This window comes from Fistularia commersonii, chromosome 19 (assembly GCF_037954325.1).
Source record: "Fistularia commersonii isolate RoL2024-O1a breed Wild chromosome 19, RoL_Fcom_v1.0, whole genome shotgun sequence".
Taxonomy (NCBI): domain Eukaryota; kingdom Metazoa; phylum Chordata; class Actinopteri; order Syngnathiformes; family Fistulariidae; genus Fistularia; species Fistularia commersonii.
Window position 1 is genome coordinate 13,393,280 of NC_141302.1, and position 16,428 is coordinate 13,409,707.

The window sequence follows — 16,428 nt, forward strand, 5'->3', positions numbered from 1 at the left end:
TGGTATGACCTGGATAACGCTTGAGGCTACACCTACCGGACATGCTAAGAATGACTTTCTTCAGCGTTTGCTAAACATGAAGAAACATTAGAATGATCTTTTGAATCAATTTGTGTAGTATCAGTTACATTTAAAGTCCTGCTGCAAAGCAACTACGGCACAATTTCTTGTCCTATCCTCCCTTCAGGTAGCGTTCCTTTTTATGGCATGTATCGGAATTTTTTGCACACATACTTACATCCACATTTCAAAGAAACACATTTGCCACAGTCAACTTTGTTTATACATATAGAGTATATACAAAGGCTTGCCCAACAATCCCAAAAAGCCAATATGTGTACAAAGATTGGTCACATGTCGTGAGATGTAACATCTGCCTATGGTTCAATTTTTAGTTAGGAATGGGGCATGAAATGGGCCAGAGAATATTTGAGTCCATATGGATCGGTAATAGAAAGAGAAAAGACAATTACCAATTGTCTCCGATTGGAACCCTGAATGGGAAGGTACAGAGGCTGGCCACAGCAGGCTTGGACATGTCGTCCACCATCCAGTCGATGTCCTTCTTCATGAGAATGGCCATGTTACTTGGCAGAGGCTTGAATGGCTGCCAGTCTTGGATGATGGTGGCGTTTGGAAGAACCCCCCGCATCAGGTCGGTGGTGAGATACAGCCAATTGACAGCGGCGTGATCGAGGCGCACCGGGGGAGTGGTGGAGGTAGACAGAGACTGCTGATCCTCTCTGCCCATGAAAAGATCTGCAAGGCGAACCTTGAGATCTTCAGCTCTAAAGCGCACCAGCAGAATTCCCTGCAGAAGGACAGTAGGTGGTAGGATATTCAGCATATCACACAGACTGAAATAAAATTGGTTTTCCACTTTACAATCCTTTGAAATTAAAACAATCACAAGCAAAATCCAGGTCACAGTCAGCTGATACGGCTAAAACTGTGCAACAAATCCCATGACAATGATCTGAGTCCAGGGTGCGCAGTTTGTAAGTCATCTGATCAAACCGATTAGACCCTCTCACAGTATGGGGGAAAAGGACTCAAGGTTATGGTAAACAGCTTTCAATCTGCTGCTGCCACTACCTGCTTGGTTATAAGACGATACTTCTCAAAGTCCTTGGGTCCAAGCTGATCATCACGGGTCAGGCGAGTCACTTTCACATCTGGGTATTTGGACTTGACAAGCTCGGAGCAGAAGCGCAGCAGGACCCCTGCCACGCCTTTGCCCCTCTCTTGTGGGGCGACACGGAGTCCCTCTACCAACATGGTCTCCCCATCGTCAATCACACACACCGACTCCAGGGCGATCTGTCCGACAGAGGAAGGACACTATGAAATAGTCACTTTGCTCCCATTTGTACATTTCCGGCCAACATGTAACTGAGAGGATAATGCAGTATAATACTCGCAGGTCAGTACCTTAGCTAAGCATAGATGCTATGGGGCTCACTTAGGGTTGGGCAAATTAAGTGCAGGGCTCCATTTGTGAAAGATTATATTTTTTTTAAAAATGGGTGTTAAAACCCAAACATCAGAAACCCCAGGGTTTGATTAACTGCAACAGTCTCATTCATGGCGCCTTCACATTCTGCCCTTCCATCATGCAACGATACAGCACAGACTAGTGCACCATAGGTGTACATATGCAGCAAATAAACACTTTGGCTTTCATTGGCCAAATAATGGCAAGCTGGCTAGTCTCCCCTGCTTGCCTCCCCATAAACATGTTCTCAATGAGGAGCGTGGGTTCCCCCCATCAAATAACAGGTAATACATCTTCAAGAATTTCAACAAGATCAGTTGTTTTTGCCCAGATAATACAGTAAGTACTATGACCGGGACAACCGGGAACCTCAATGGACATCATCATATTTTTACAGCTGTACATCTTTGCCCACTCAATTGGCAGTTCAATCCCCAGCTCCTCTGGACTGCATGCTGAAGTGTCCAATGAACCGCCACTTCCTCGTTGCAGCACTTTGGCTGTATAAGCACTTTGCATGGCAGCTCTGTTGCTATCTGTGTAATGCAGTGTAAAGCACTTTTGAAACCACAAGGTCACTAAAGCTGCTGTTCATGATGAAGAATATGATGCAATGAATAGTGTGTTGGTGATTCCTATGGCAATTCCATACCACTCCATTTATGTATCTTGGTGCATTTGGCAAGAACCTTAAATTTGAATATAGACTCACCACTTTCCCCTGTTTGCGTGCCAGTATGACAGTGCGGTTGGTCTCCTGCAACCAGGCAGTGTATCTGGTCGGCAGGTAGTCCAGTCCTCCATAAATGTCCTGGCTCATCGCCATGATGTCGTCAAAGTCGTCTTCTACGGCCACGGTAAACTGCAGGCCCTCCTGGGACAGGGCCTCGGGCAGCTGGGGCATGTACAGGCTGGTGTCGATCTTCATCATGAAACAACTGATGAGATATAAACGCAGGATATATAACTGTAGATGCCGCTCATCTAGAACCCTGGGAGGACGTCGCTCTCTGCTGTTCATGAGACACTCTAAGCCATGAAGTGTGTTGAACCATGTGTTTGTGTGCAAGAGACTCAATCCTTCCTGGAGCAAAAGGCACAGCTACATCGGTACTTGGGGGGGCTACGTTTAACCCCCTAGTGGCAACAGGGAGAAAGTGCAGACAACTGACAAAGTATTTTACCGGTTCAACCAGATTTAAATAAAAAAACGGGTAAAATGAAATTGTAGGGCAAGCTACTATAAAGCAGTTTTGACAGGAGGTGAGGAAAAAAAATATGAGAAGTCACATTATATTCCCGCTGCATCAAACTGTTGCTTCGTCACAATTGTTCTCAACTACACACTTTATACACAACGGTTGCAAATAAGGACACTTTCACTGGCATTGAAACACAAGAAACCCGACCCAGTGCTGATGCAACCATGACATGTAATGAACTAGAAATTTAACTTTTTTCAAAATCAAAGAGATATTTTAGTCGATATGTATTGATAATCTTTATTGTTTTGGTCAACGTATGGATGAACATGATGTTTCAGTCGGTATATTGATATTTTAGAATGTTAGTGAATGAACAGATGGATTCACATTTTAGTGTACAAATGGATTCAATGATTGATGTCCTCGTGAGTGAGGAGATGAATGGAGTGGAATACTGTAATGTCTTGCACTAGCAGATTCATGTGTCCTATATTTCCTTTTTATTCCCTTCCATTCTGTTTCAGTGGGACTTCAGCTGGAAAGTAGCTCTTGCTGGAATATGGTACAATCATCTTCACTGTTGTTTTCGTGCATGGCCGTGCAGAGATAATAAAATTTCATAATGATAAACGAAATGCATGGATTGGCATTGGTGACATGAATCGCAGAATGAGGACGACCACAGAGGAGAATTATGGATGGAGGGAAAGAGGACATGACTCTAGTTGGTGTGAGAGAAGAGGATGCAAAGGACATGGTTAGATAGAGGCAGGTGATTGGCGGTGGGTTAGATGGAGACAGGTGATTGGCTGCAGCAACCCCTTCAGAATGTGGGAAGTAGAAATATCTTTGCCGAGTACAGTCAAATTGTACACTGTGATGTTGTACTGAGGGTCAGATCAGCGGGCCTAGATTAGATTCCTTGTGTTTCAAACTCATGTCCACCTCTGGTTAACGATCCAGAATATAGAGGAAACATTCAAGGTTAATTGTGACAAAGATGTACGAATTGTCAGCCAATCAAAGTAAGGAATTGTGGTTCTCAAAAAAGCACAGTTGAGAAGAAAACAATGTAGTCACCCCAGGAGCTACATAGAACTTTCCATCAACGTCAAGAGAGATGTATAACTAATGAGTAACACCCAACAAAAGGGGTCTTCTGGGAAAGCGGCGGGGACAGCAAGAGAGGATGGGGCCACGCCTGAAAGAGCAGAAAAACAAGACGGGAAGAAGCGACAATGAGAACAAGAAAAAAGGATAAACGACAACAGACAGGAAGTGGACGACTAGCACCATCTTGATCCCAGTCTTATCCTGTAAATCCGGTAAATCCATATCCTCACCCTCCAAATCCGGACACTAATGCTGCTCTTTGCAAACGTGGCAAAAACGGCCAAGGTTTGGGTTCCGTCATTGCAAGTTGGTTTCAAAAAGTCCCGCAGAACATTCATTTCAACCGCCCAGATGTGAGCGGGATGAGCGAAACGCTGTGTGTCTGGTGGCGCATCAGTGTGAGAGGGTTTGGAAATCAAAACAAAACACCAGGCCTCTGCAGAGACACAGACCAAAACAAACTTGCTTGCTGGAGGACTTCATCCTTTAATAAAGTGATACACAATGCATCCACACATAATATGGAGCAAATGAAATCAAATAAAATGCAAATACATATCCCAATATGAGAAATAAACAGGCCATTCAAACATACACTGCCGTGTAAAGCAAGAAACAGGAGTACATACAGCAAAGAAGGTACGTACATGGGCAGAGGTAAGAAAATGGTTCGTTCCACAACATAAGGTTTGACATTAATGTACAACACTCATTCCAACACAGTGACAGAAGTCAAAAAAGCGATGCATGCAACAGTGAACAGCACAATAGAGGTCAGTCCAATGTGGCTACCACAGGATATATGCAGCAGCCACAAAGAACAAAGGGGATCCAGCTTTGATGCAAATATATTTTCTTGGTAGTTGCTGCAGGGGTGTGACACTATTTTCCTCAAGGGTACCCGTGGCAACATTGATATTGGATCAGTGGTGCCGGATAGGGGGTTTTACTCTTCTGCGATGTACAGCAGCCTGAGACCTTGGAGATAACACTCCGGAAGTACCGGATACCAGGTGCAGGGTGGCGTGTAAAGGAGTGTGGTTGCTACCAGTAGTTAAAAATGAGCCTCGAGTATCAGAAAATCAATTGTTTTTATGCTATGAGTAGAAAAAATAAACTGAGAAATGTGAAAATATTACAAGTGCAGAAGGTTTTGAAGTGTACTGATAATTAAGTTATATAATGCAAGTGAAGAGCTTTAGCCCCGGCTGCTAACAGTGCTAAAGGATTCATACAGCAGCAATTAAGAAACATGTGCAGACTGTTAAACATTCATGTCATTTTTGTAATAGTTGTGAAATTTTGGCACACATTGTGCATGCATTTGATCCTACATTGCAGTTGTAAGCTTTGTAAACAGGATTACAGAAGGTATTCCATCACCAGGATTAAACTAAGTGCGTCACGATCATCATCAGCCAGTAAGTTTAGAGGATATGGGTTCTGGTATTTTAAGGTGAGAGGTTTGTGCACTACGTTTGACATGATCAATAAAATCACCTCAGTTCCCGTGCAAATTGTGGGAAATTTAAGGGTCAGTAAGAGGACAGTCCCTGCTCACCTGATATCCCAAAACCAAATGTTCAACTGCTTTTAACCTGTGCAAGAACCTAAAGCTAAAACTGATCAGATGGGTATAATCTCTGGTATGAATGAAAACAAATGGGGTCTTCATATATCTATACCCTGCAAACGTTAGCGCGATATACCAGGTACGCTGCACCCTGCAAGCCGTTGTTGTGGACAGACTGAACGGACACACAGCTTTGTTACTGATGATGTGTTCTTTTTGAAAGACCTGCAAGCCTATAGTGACCAGGTTACCATTGAAAGATGAGTAAACGGAAAATGAACTGAAAAGAAAGGGGGAGACAGAAGACCTGGAACGGTGGAGCACACACCCACAGAGCCTCGCAGAGCTCCAAGCTCCAGACTGAAATGGTCACTGAGCGTAAAGGTGAAGTACGCAGTGTGCAGTCGTCTGTCCAAATAGAGACGGGACAAAAAGGAGGATTATCAAACAAGGTGGTGCTGTGAAGAACCAGCCCCAGAAAATGTGCGGGTGGAGCACAAGTGATTCAAGAAGCCTGCTGGAGTCAGCGCTGCTGAACTGGAGAACTTCAAGAGAGACGCTGCTGGTTCTTGTCTTCTTGTCCTCTGAGGCTGAAAAAAAAACGAAGGAGCGACAAGGGTACAGAAGGGACGGCCTTCAATGGCGTATCATCCCGAATCGAGAAACTCGGACAGGAAAGCCCAAAACAACAAAGCTGGATTAAAGCCCGGGAGCTTTAAGCAAAAACTAGAAACGACCCGAGAGTATTAACATAAGATAAATAATGTTGAGGGAGGTTTGTAATTTGAATCAGAAAATCCGTCACTCACACGCTCACCTCTTGATTTGCCTGAGTTACGATGTTTAATGCACCGGATACACAAAGGCTCACAAACACAGCGGCACTGTAGCCAAAGAGTGAGCTGTTACTTGGCCGTTGGAAAACAACACTGATTAAAATGCGAGCAGGCCTGTTATGTTCTGACAGAAGGGGGTGCCATCTGTGGCATGGGATGCTCATCGGAAACCATCCGGCCGATGCAACAGCGGGAATATTCTGTGCTTCCATTACAGACATAACAAAAAAGTCGCAGATGTCTTATCGCAGGAGTTTTCTTATAGTTTTCCGCCGACAATAAGCGTAAGCCGTCTTTTGAGTGCCATGAAGGATGGGAATGGGGGGTGGGTGGGGGTGGTTGTTTGCAAAAGCTAACACAGAAATGTTAGACATGTTCCAATAATCTATCAATGGGCCACGTGAGCTCCTGGGGCATTTGTAGTGAAAACACTGTCTGGGCACAGCAGACACACATGCACACACATGCACACACACAGTGGACACTGGTATTTTTCCATCCATCCAGCCCAGGACAGTCCAAGCTGACAGCCAGGGCGTCACTGTTATTTTGTTTTGCATGTCTCTCTCACACTCATTGATTCGCTCTCCTATCAACTCACGTTTCCTTCCTCCCGGGTCGACAGTGAACTCCAAACAAATTTAAATTTGGCACGCTGGAACGACTGGCATTGAACCGACACCAAACACCCCGCTCTTGGGCTGATGCCAGTGTGACAGTGTGCATGTCCGGGCCTATTCATGTCACAGTAGCCCGATAAATGGAAAAAGCAAAACTTGCAACATGACATACCACGTGACATTGTTGTTGAATCACTGGAAAATTCCTGTACCCTTAGCCGAACAGTACCAATCTTATTTTCTCTAAAACAACAGTTTCTCTCCCTTTTGTTTCTCCCAGAGCAGTTCACCTTCCTACGCATCAATATTAAGGCTCGGTGTATTTAAAAGAGAACATTTTTCAATTGACAAATAATTTAATAAAATAGAAGAGTGGTAGTTACGGCATTGGTCCAAATATAAGATGGCTAGTTTTCAGTTAAACAGGTCTAACATAAGGGGCATCCATAAAACTAGGTTGTACCAAGTTAGGAAGGTTAACCAGCAACTAGATACCACAAGTTTTAATCAGGCAACATCTATCCTTCTCAGAAATAGTTTAGTCACCAAATGAGTCTGATTTCCGGCTTCTGTTTGGGTTCGGCTCAGGGACGGCTGCCGCGCATTACCACCAATCAGTGAGGACTTGAAAGCTTGAGCTTCAGTCTCACTATTTGCCGGATTGTCCCTACCTGCTCCTATGTATCCCTAGTCGCACTCTCTGTCCCCTGTGCCATCTCTCTTTTCACTCTGGCTTTCTCGTTTCTGTCCCCTCTCCTGAGTTCTGCATTCTGAGTTCTCTCTCATTCTCTCTTCCCCTCCCTGCCTGTCAAAGTATGCCAGCATCTCTCACAAGGCCTCTTGTTCTTGACCGGGCCCACTCCTCGAGTTTCCTGTTTTGTTTGCTGATGCTCCCCGCTTTGCCTACTGGTTCTGTCTGGGCCCACCTCCTCAAGTTTTCAATCCTGAACTCGACAGTGCACTTCCACCTGGCCTTCTGGCCACAACCGTGCCCCCTGTTTTGATTGCTGGCACTTCCCTGTCTTGTCTTCCGGTTCTGTGCAAGCCTCCCAACTCGAATTTTGGATGCATGCACCCTTCCACCTCGCCTCCTGACCAGACCCCTCCTCAAGTTTGTTTTAATTGCCCGTGCCTCCCCCACCTGGCCTTCCGGTTCCTTCCGGGCCGGCCCCCTTACAAACTCTGCTCTGGCCCCGACCGGGCAAGTGCCCTCTCGCCTGGCCCCTCCTTGAGCTCACCTGCTGCCAGTACCTCAGTGGGTCGCGGCACCGGTGTTCTTCCAGTGCTAAAGTCACACCAATAGAAAGTTGTTCACCTGCTGCTGAAATCACACCTTAAACTCTTCGCCTGCTGAAGAAACCAGTGCTCCCCCAGGGCTGTCTCCAGATGGTCCACTGGCTGTTCGTCTGCTGCCAGACCCTCTGTGAATTTTGGTAGTCTTCCCAGCACAGACTCCATACCCCTCGACACTGAACTGCAGGCCTCTAAACCCTTTCCCTGTTTGGTGCGCAGTCTTGCAAAGCGTGGGGTTCCAAGATGCAAACTATAACGGCTTCACCTTTGGCCAACGAATCATTACCCATTAACTTATTCAGGGATGAGTTAGGCCACATAGAGCTATGCGGGCACAATGTCTGGCACGGCAATAAATGATGAAGAGAAGTTTCAAGAGCATTTGAGCAGCAAGAGCAACATTTCTCCTGGTTCCCTTTGCTCTGATTGGGCAACTGTATCCACAGAGGGATGGACATGCACTAGAACTGTGATTGAAATGATCCAGTGACATTAGAATTCAAACCATAGAAAACAGAAGGAATAGAATGGGAATAAAAGTAATGCGTGGACCAGGGAGTCTGGGGAAAGACTGCAACCTGAAGTATCCACTGCGACAGTCAGTCAGTTCCAGGACAAGTCATTCTTACTCAAGACCTGAATGCCCCTTAAATATCTGTCTTCATCTAGCACTGGTAACACTAAAGTTACTCAGAATTATTCTAGTAATAAAGACAAGGTCTTTGGAAAAGGAAGGCTCATCTTATATTCGGACCAATGAGATGCTATAATGACCACAAAAAGTATGAGTGAGTCTTTACAACATCTGTCTTTTCATGTCTTTACATGAAAAAAGACCGGTATTGTCCCGTAATAACGCTTGTTGAAGAGACAGCAGTGTGACACTAGCCATGTTTCCATCAAAGTACTTTTGGGATATCACGTCAGAAAGAAAATATGTCCTCAACTGCATAAAAATATAAGCTTTTTGCAAAGAGCTGACCTCAGCAGGGGATGCATTTGAACTTCATATTCTCCTTTCAGCTTTTACCTTCAGGGTTCGCTAATTCCACAGCAAATCAATCTTCTCCATCTAACCCTATTCTCTGTATCCTCTCTCACACCAACTACCTGCATATACTTTCTCACTACGTCCATAAATCTTCTCTTTGGTCTTCCTCAAGACCTCCTGCCTGGCAACTCCAATTTCAAGGGGATATATTTAAACGCTGAAAAGTATGTTTAGAAGATTCCAAGAAACTAGTATCTCAGATGGATCCTGGACACAAGAGATGGTCTGCACCTGGGCCCCGTTTGAACGACAACGCTCCATTTTGGTTTTCTGTTGCCATTTCCAAGTGGTTCCGCATGCAGACATTGACATTTGGAAGACGATCTCCATAGAGACTTTAGGAAACAGCAGAAATGCTGTAGCACACACGCCAGGTGAGTGTAAACATCAACAAAGGAGAGCACCGGAGTATTTGTATGCACCGTGGTGTTCAAAGGGCTGGGTTTGTGGAGGCATCAAATCTGTCCGCTCTGGAGTACTGGAACTGGAAACTTGGTTCACGTGTAGACAGATGCAGCAAAAGTTATGCGTCCTCACCCAAAAACGTTGTCCTGTAAATGGGGCCTTACAGAGCACTTTCATCGCCTTGCTGTTTTCAAGCTCAAGGTGCTTTGTTACAGCACATAAGATTCACCCATTCACACACAGGCCCACACCACTGTGGTAGAGGTGCAGTGCAAGGTGCCAACCAGATCATCAATAGCAACTGGGGTTCAGCGTCTTGCCCAAGGACATGAGGCATGTAGAAAAGAGGAGCTGGGAATCCAATGACCAACCTTCCAATTTGAGGAACGCCCTATCAACTAAGCAATAGCCGCCTTCCCGCGAAAAGAGGACTTTTCCAATCACTTTTCTAATCCTGATGTCCATCTTTATGACGCAACTGAAAGTGTTTCATGGATATCGTTGTGATGCTATAATCTATAATGTTCCATACACACAACGTTAGGAACATCTTCTCCAACTTCTGGATGAACTACACTATATAAGAGTATACATTTATATGATATTTCAGAAACATCCTTCAGATTCTCCTTGATATGGATGGAAATGCAGCTAGTGTCACACTCGCCCATAACTTGAAGATCCTGTTTTTCTTCTGCATCTTGCATTCTTCCATCTTATGCTTTCAGACCCTCAAGGCTGAAGACCATAAGGTGCCTGACATTTCCTGTTTTCCCCCCTCGCAGTTGCGACAATACCCCGGCTCCCTGGTCATGTTATGCCCTGTTAGTTTGGCATGCGAAGATTTCCCTCCCCAGCAAAGTAAAGCTTTAGGAAAAAAGAGCACAAGCTCTTGGTCTTCATTTTGCTAGCAATCAAAGCCAGATCCATTTGCATTAACAGGGACACAATGTGATTTGTTTGGAGTACACCATCTCCTCAGGTTAGGACCATCATACTCTTGAGCACCTAAATGATACAGAACTCAGAGGAACACACCATGTCTCCGGGAGATAATCCTGTTGGTCAAGTGATGAGAACATGGTCATCAAAATCATTCATGTCTCCTGGGAAGATCCTCAGCTCCGACGGCTTCGTGCAAGAAGGCTCCACGCTGACGCAAACACATACGCATCGCATTGTGTCGTGCAACAGCAGGGTCCGCATCATTTCCCCCGAACAGCCCTATACATGGAACAAACCAGTGACACCACGTTAGTCTGTCAGTCATAACTCTGAGCTTCTTTTCATCAAAATGGCAGAGCCGAGCGAGACATCTCGCACTGCCGGCCACGCCGATGGCATCACATGGAAGTTCTTTGGTCTCCCACGCATGGGAAAAATTGTACGTACTTCAAGAACCTTGGAGTTTCCTCTGAGCGCTTGTCCACACCAACATGTCTTCGGGGAGCTTAAAAAGCTCTCCGTGCTGCCGCACCACCTCAGGGTATTCTCTTGGAGACTGACCTGGAGATGCACACCTCAAGGCCTCGTGCAAGGCCTCCTATGGCATGCCTTACAGTAAGCCATGGCCACTGGCCTAGCTAGCCGAAGGCAAAGAGGAACCAGGCAGACTGAAGAGCAGTTGCAATGAATTGTTTGAAATTTCCCCACTGCGGGACAATTAAAGGAATATTCTATTCTTGTTAGTGGGGCAATTGAGTCAATGGATCATGCTCAATGACAATTCCCCCCCCAGCCTCTGGGCTGGGAGAAGATGCGAAGCACAAGTACACAACCGTGAGTTTGAAAGCTGGTGTGGGCGTGCGGTTCTTCTTTGGTCTTTGGCCGATCAGGCGAAACAGATGCAAGAAATGCTTCTTCTGGAGTCTGTCCTAACACAGCTAAGACAGTTCATTTTTGAAGTAGAGACAAGCAACTTACAGTAAGATAGCATGCTTGGGTATGCAGCTAAATGTGCAGAGTAAACTGTCCTCGTTGTGCTGTCAGGTCCAACATTGCCACGTCCTTAAGGCAAGACTGCTTCATTTGGATAGTCAAAGCAGAGCATTCACATTGACAACTCATGTTCTTCAAGGCCATTGGCGCAGGACTTGTAGCTTTATGTATGCAGCCTGTTATTAACCAGCCGCTACAATCACAAGAAACAAAGTCAGGAAAACGCGGTGGCTCATCTCTGGTTCTTTCTGGCAGCTTGATGGGGGATTTTGGTCCTTGCTTTTCCTTTTGGGGCACATGGCTCCAGGCGATATGGATGAGAGCAGCCATATCTGGGGAGGCATTTCAGCTGGTGAATGCAGACGAAGACACATTCATGTGGACAAGGCCTTGAGGGGGACTCCTCGGGATGGGGAAACATTCTGCTTGAAGTACAGCTCTTCAGGCACGACATGATTGTGACTGACCAGCATCTAAATAGTAGTCAGGTCAGTCAGATATAAATCAAACAACATTTTAATGTGATTAGAAACCAGCTAGTTTAAAGTTGGTCAATGTACAAAAGATTTAATCTGGTGGTTTATTTTGGCTAATAAATGGCTTTGTTTTGTTTTCTTGTGTTTCTTTACATCCAATATTGCTTTACAGGCAGCACAGTGGTGCAGAGCACAGCAAAATGTGCAGGATATGCAGTATAGATGACAAATGAATGAATAGATATCGCTTTGTTTGACTCAAGCGGAATTAACTATCTGACCAGACTGACTCGAATGTCATGTGCGGTGCAGATAGTAAACTATGATCTAAAGTATTATCCCGACACTTTGGCGTAGTGTCAGGATGGCTTACGAACTTACCATCACAAAGTTTGCATTTGATCATACCCTTTTTGTTCCACATGGTGGATACAATTGAAATTCACACAAGACTGAAATGACAAAACCTGGTTTCAACTCCAAAGCCAGGCCTCACAGGGGGATTTCTAGAGATGCTGGTCTGGGCTTTGTGGATCAGGCCATTAGTCACTGCAGTAACACCGGGTGCAATGAGAATAGAGGTCACTGCGAAGAGGCGCTCTGATTTATTGCCGATAAGGATACTCTCCTCTATATAGCGCTGTGCACTCAGTAGATTCTGCACTGAAAGGGGCACCCTCAGCTGTAACGCCTATTAATTATTTCCTTGCTGACAGTACGAATGTCGCAAAACTGGACCTTCTGCGCATTTAATAGGGCCGATAGTGTTCAACTCAACCTGAACTGCAGTTTTTTGAAAAATAAAGCGATACACGTGTTTTCACTGGACGCCGATTGTAACATTTGACTTACATTGACGTGGATACAATTCAATTCACTGATCAATGCCATCTATGTGGCAACGTGCATATAACCGCCTATTTCACTGCACTGAGGGCAAAGTTAAAGAGTGCTGAGCTTTTATTTCCTTAGTTCTTACAAATTGCAGGAATGGTGCTCCATAAGGAGAAGGGTTAAGTTGGGAGCAGTTGAACTTCCTCATTGATGTTGGGATTAATAGCCTAAATAGTCTTGATGGCTCTCTTATGGTGGCAAACTCAAATTGGTTTCTCGCCTTGAAGATATTTCTTCTCTCATTCCAGAGAAATCTTCAGGTCTAACAGACTGTGAGGTATTTTAAGGCTTACAATTGCTGGGGTGTTGATCCTAGTTGAAAGAGTTGTGGTGCAGCAATTGGGCTGCATGGGGTTGGAAACCTTTCACCTACATACAAAGCAGTGCCCCAAGATCTGCTACAATACAGATCAACACACACACACACACACACACACACACACACACACACGCACACGCACACACTCAAAGACACACACACACACACACACACACACACACACACGCACACACGCCGACAGATCCATCTACAACCATCAATTCACCCAGAGGTGAGCAACCCAAATAAGGTCCCGCCTGGTACCTCAGCACTTTGACTAACAAACTTCTTTCGTTCCAACAACCTAAACATTAGATGTTTTGTTTTCAGTCGCCATTTTCAGAGTTCTTTATTTTGAAAGCAATCTTTGTGCACACCAGACCGTGGGATGCAACTTGAAGCCCTGCAGTACACATGGAAGGCCAGTAGTTGGCACGTTAATTTTGTGGTGAACTAAAACACACACGTGTAGAAACACCTCCTATCTGGGCACAATAACAAATGTGGGAACTCCAGCGAGTGTAAGCATCAGCAATGGCGAGCAGTGGAATATTTGTACAGACCAGTTGAGGTGGAGTTACTGCTTGGAGTGACCCTGAACTACAATTCCAGAAGGATGTAGACTAGTAGTCATGGCAGTCCAAGTACTCCTGAGTTCTCTGAAGTACTCTGGAGAATTGTGGAGTCTGGTATTGTTATGGTCTTCCCATTGGCGCAAGGCAAGTGATTGCAACCAAGTCCTTTTCCAAGTGTTTCTTTTTTTGTGAGGAAATCTAAAACCCTTTTTCCATATTGTTCTGTTTTAAGGCATCGCTAACACCATTCTCATGCAGACGGACGGTCAAAATGCAACTAGAGTTTTGTATTTTCACCCAAAAACGTTTTTGGGTGAAAACACAACAATCCAACACTTGCTGCACCGGAACTCATTCACAGTGAACCCTCACAACTAAGAACAACGTCCAATGCCCAAAACCCCAGCAGTTATTTAGCAAAAACTCCAAAGTCTGTAAGAAATGAAAAACCTGGAATGAGAGAAGCAACATCTTCAAGGAGAGAGACTAAGTCAATTTGCCGCAACAAGATTTGACAAGGAAAAGCCTCGGTCGATGGCTTCCGTTTGTGCTGGAGTTGAACTGGGGAAGTCAAGGTTTCATCTGGACATGCTAAAAGTCCATCAAAACTTAGAGCTTAAGGAGTCTTTTACACTTTTTGCAACATTTCGGAAATTTAAAATGGAGTGTTACTTAACGTGGAGTTGGTTTCACAAGATATTCACAAGGTCCCAAGTAAAAGACCTGAGATTATGAATCCTGGGGGGCCCTGATGCATACGAAAGTGATTGTTATATGGCATTGGTTTTAAGACATGCTGTTTGTGACTTTTCATCAACCTAGAAGTGGGACTTGTGCAGGACTTGACCAATTTTTACTATGACGCCATCTGGCGGTCGGGCTACGCAACTGCCCCCCTAACGCCTCTGGATTAAACACTAAACAGCTGACGTTATCCATTTGGTTTCCCCCCGACAAGTGACTCTGAACACTCGAACGTTCCTTTCCACAAAGAAATCCAACCAATGCTATTTTGATGTGAACCCGAAATCATTCATTTATTCAGAAAGGAATGCGAAAATGCTATCTGCTTTTGTTATTTTTACTTGTTAGTTTCTGAGCCTGAACCTACAAATTCACGTCTCCACTTTGATTGAGCTTAAAACAAACGGCGGCGAAATAGGAAGCTCGCGTAAAGAAGTAAAATCACGGGTTGTTAAGTTAAACACACCCTCCATGGCACCTGACTGGTTGTAAAACATGATTAAATCTGGTGAGGGAAGCTGTGCACCAACCCACACATCAGTTAGCTTAGCTATCCTCAACTATTCCATCTCAGCACTTTATCATTTCCTTGGGGGAAGCTCAGGGATAAATGGTGCACAAGCCAAGTATAAAAGTAATTTTCATTAGTTTGTAGCCTCTGCTGTGAAATCCATAAGAAGGAAATAGTGCTATGAATGTTTTCTACTTCGTAAAAAGGATTTGGTGAATTTTATCCAGACTGACTAATTTAAACAAATAGAGGAAAACAAAGCAAATCACTTAAAAGTTCACACTTTTATTGATTTTCACAACATACATCACTCATTCTCTCATGCTCTTTTTCTTGAACGCCTTAAGGCAGTGTCGTCCAGAGCCACCGCGTCTGATGGATGACATCCCAGTGTCGTTTGCTGTTAAAAAAAAAAAAGCACAAAAATAAAGTCATTATGGGAATGCGCTGGCATGCCGACAACCAAGTGAAAATGCAGCAGTGCGTTGTCACTTCCTCCTCACCTTGATTGTAGGTTTATTCGCCATCATCCGGACGGGGCATGGGGGAGCATCTCATCCAGTAAACGAAGCATTGCTTTGTCCAAACATTCATGGTTGTAGACACTGGTCAGGCTGCAGCTCCAGCCAGGAGTAAGACATTATGTGTTATTCAGGAGGAAGATAACCGCATCGCAATCGGCTTTTTCACAATCAGACACAACATCATCAAAGCGCCAGGTCGACCACCACAGCTTAAAATACATTCTGTACGTAATGCAAAGACGTTTGGGGGAAGGGGGTCCGCGAGAACGAAACATGCTTCGTACAATCACGTCATCCATGTGTCCAAGCGGAAGGCAATAGGAATAAGAAGAGAGTAAACAAAAGTAGGGCGGCACGGCAGCGCGGTGGATAGAACTTCCACCTCACAGCAAGGGGGTTCCCTGGCTGGGAAGTTAGTCTCCGTGTTCTTCCCCTCGATTCTCAGGTTTCCTCCTCGCAGTCCCAAAAACATGCAGTAGGTTCACCTGAGACCCCTAAATTTCCCAGATGCATCGATGAGAGGGTGAATGGTTGTGACAGCTGAAATAGCCTTCAGCAACCCCCCACCCCACTGGATAGAGACCAATTGTATACTGTGATACCGTTGGTATTTACGATGTGAAGCACTATGTCATCACTGTAGAAGCAACACGGCGGTGTGTGCCGGTGCTCCAAGTTGGGGTCTACATGCCCCTCTAGCCAAAAACCAGAAAATACCTGTTATGCTAATTTTAACTATTATGCAACACATAAGTGATGCTTACATTTGCTGCTTGGGCGACATCATCAACATTCGCATCTCCAAGGTGTCATTGGGCATCGTGCAGATTGGAGTTTTTAGGGCAGCAGTCCCCAA

The 16,428-nt window shown here is 44.9% G+C and overlaps 1 protein-coding gene across 4 annotated transcripts in view; it reads right to left on the minus strand.

The window, feature by feature from the left end:
- nat16 (N-acetyltransferase 16) overlaps positions 1-16,428 on the minus strand; it is a 31,103-nt gene that overhangs the window by 6,027 nt on the left and 8,648 nt on the right. Inside the window, exons 2-6 of one of the 4 annotated variants that reach the window (XM_086165375.1) lie at positions 15,552-15,662; positions 15,355-15,448; positions 2,208-2,433; positions 1,096-1,320; positions 474-811 (exon numbers count right to left, since the gene is read on the minus strand). In XM_086165375.1, the coding sequence (XP_086021501.1) occupies positions 474-811; positions 1,096-1,320; positions 2,208-2,426 (782 nt within the window). In that variant the 5' untranslated portion in view covers positions 2,427-2,433; positions 15,355-15,448; positions 15,552-15,662. Of the gene's footprint in view, positions 1-473; positions 812-1,095; positions 1,321-2,207; positions 2,434-10,629; positions 10,816-15,354; positions 15,449-15,551; positions 15,669-16,428 lie in introns of all 4 variants that reach the window. The other 3 variants (XM_086165376.1, XM_086165374.1, XM_086165377.1) reach the window with 3 other exon arrangements.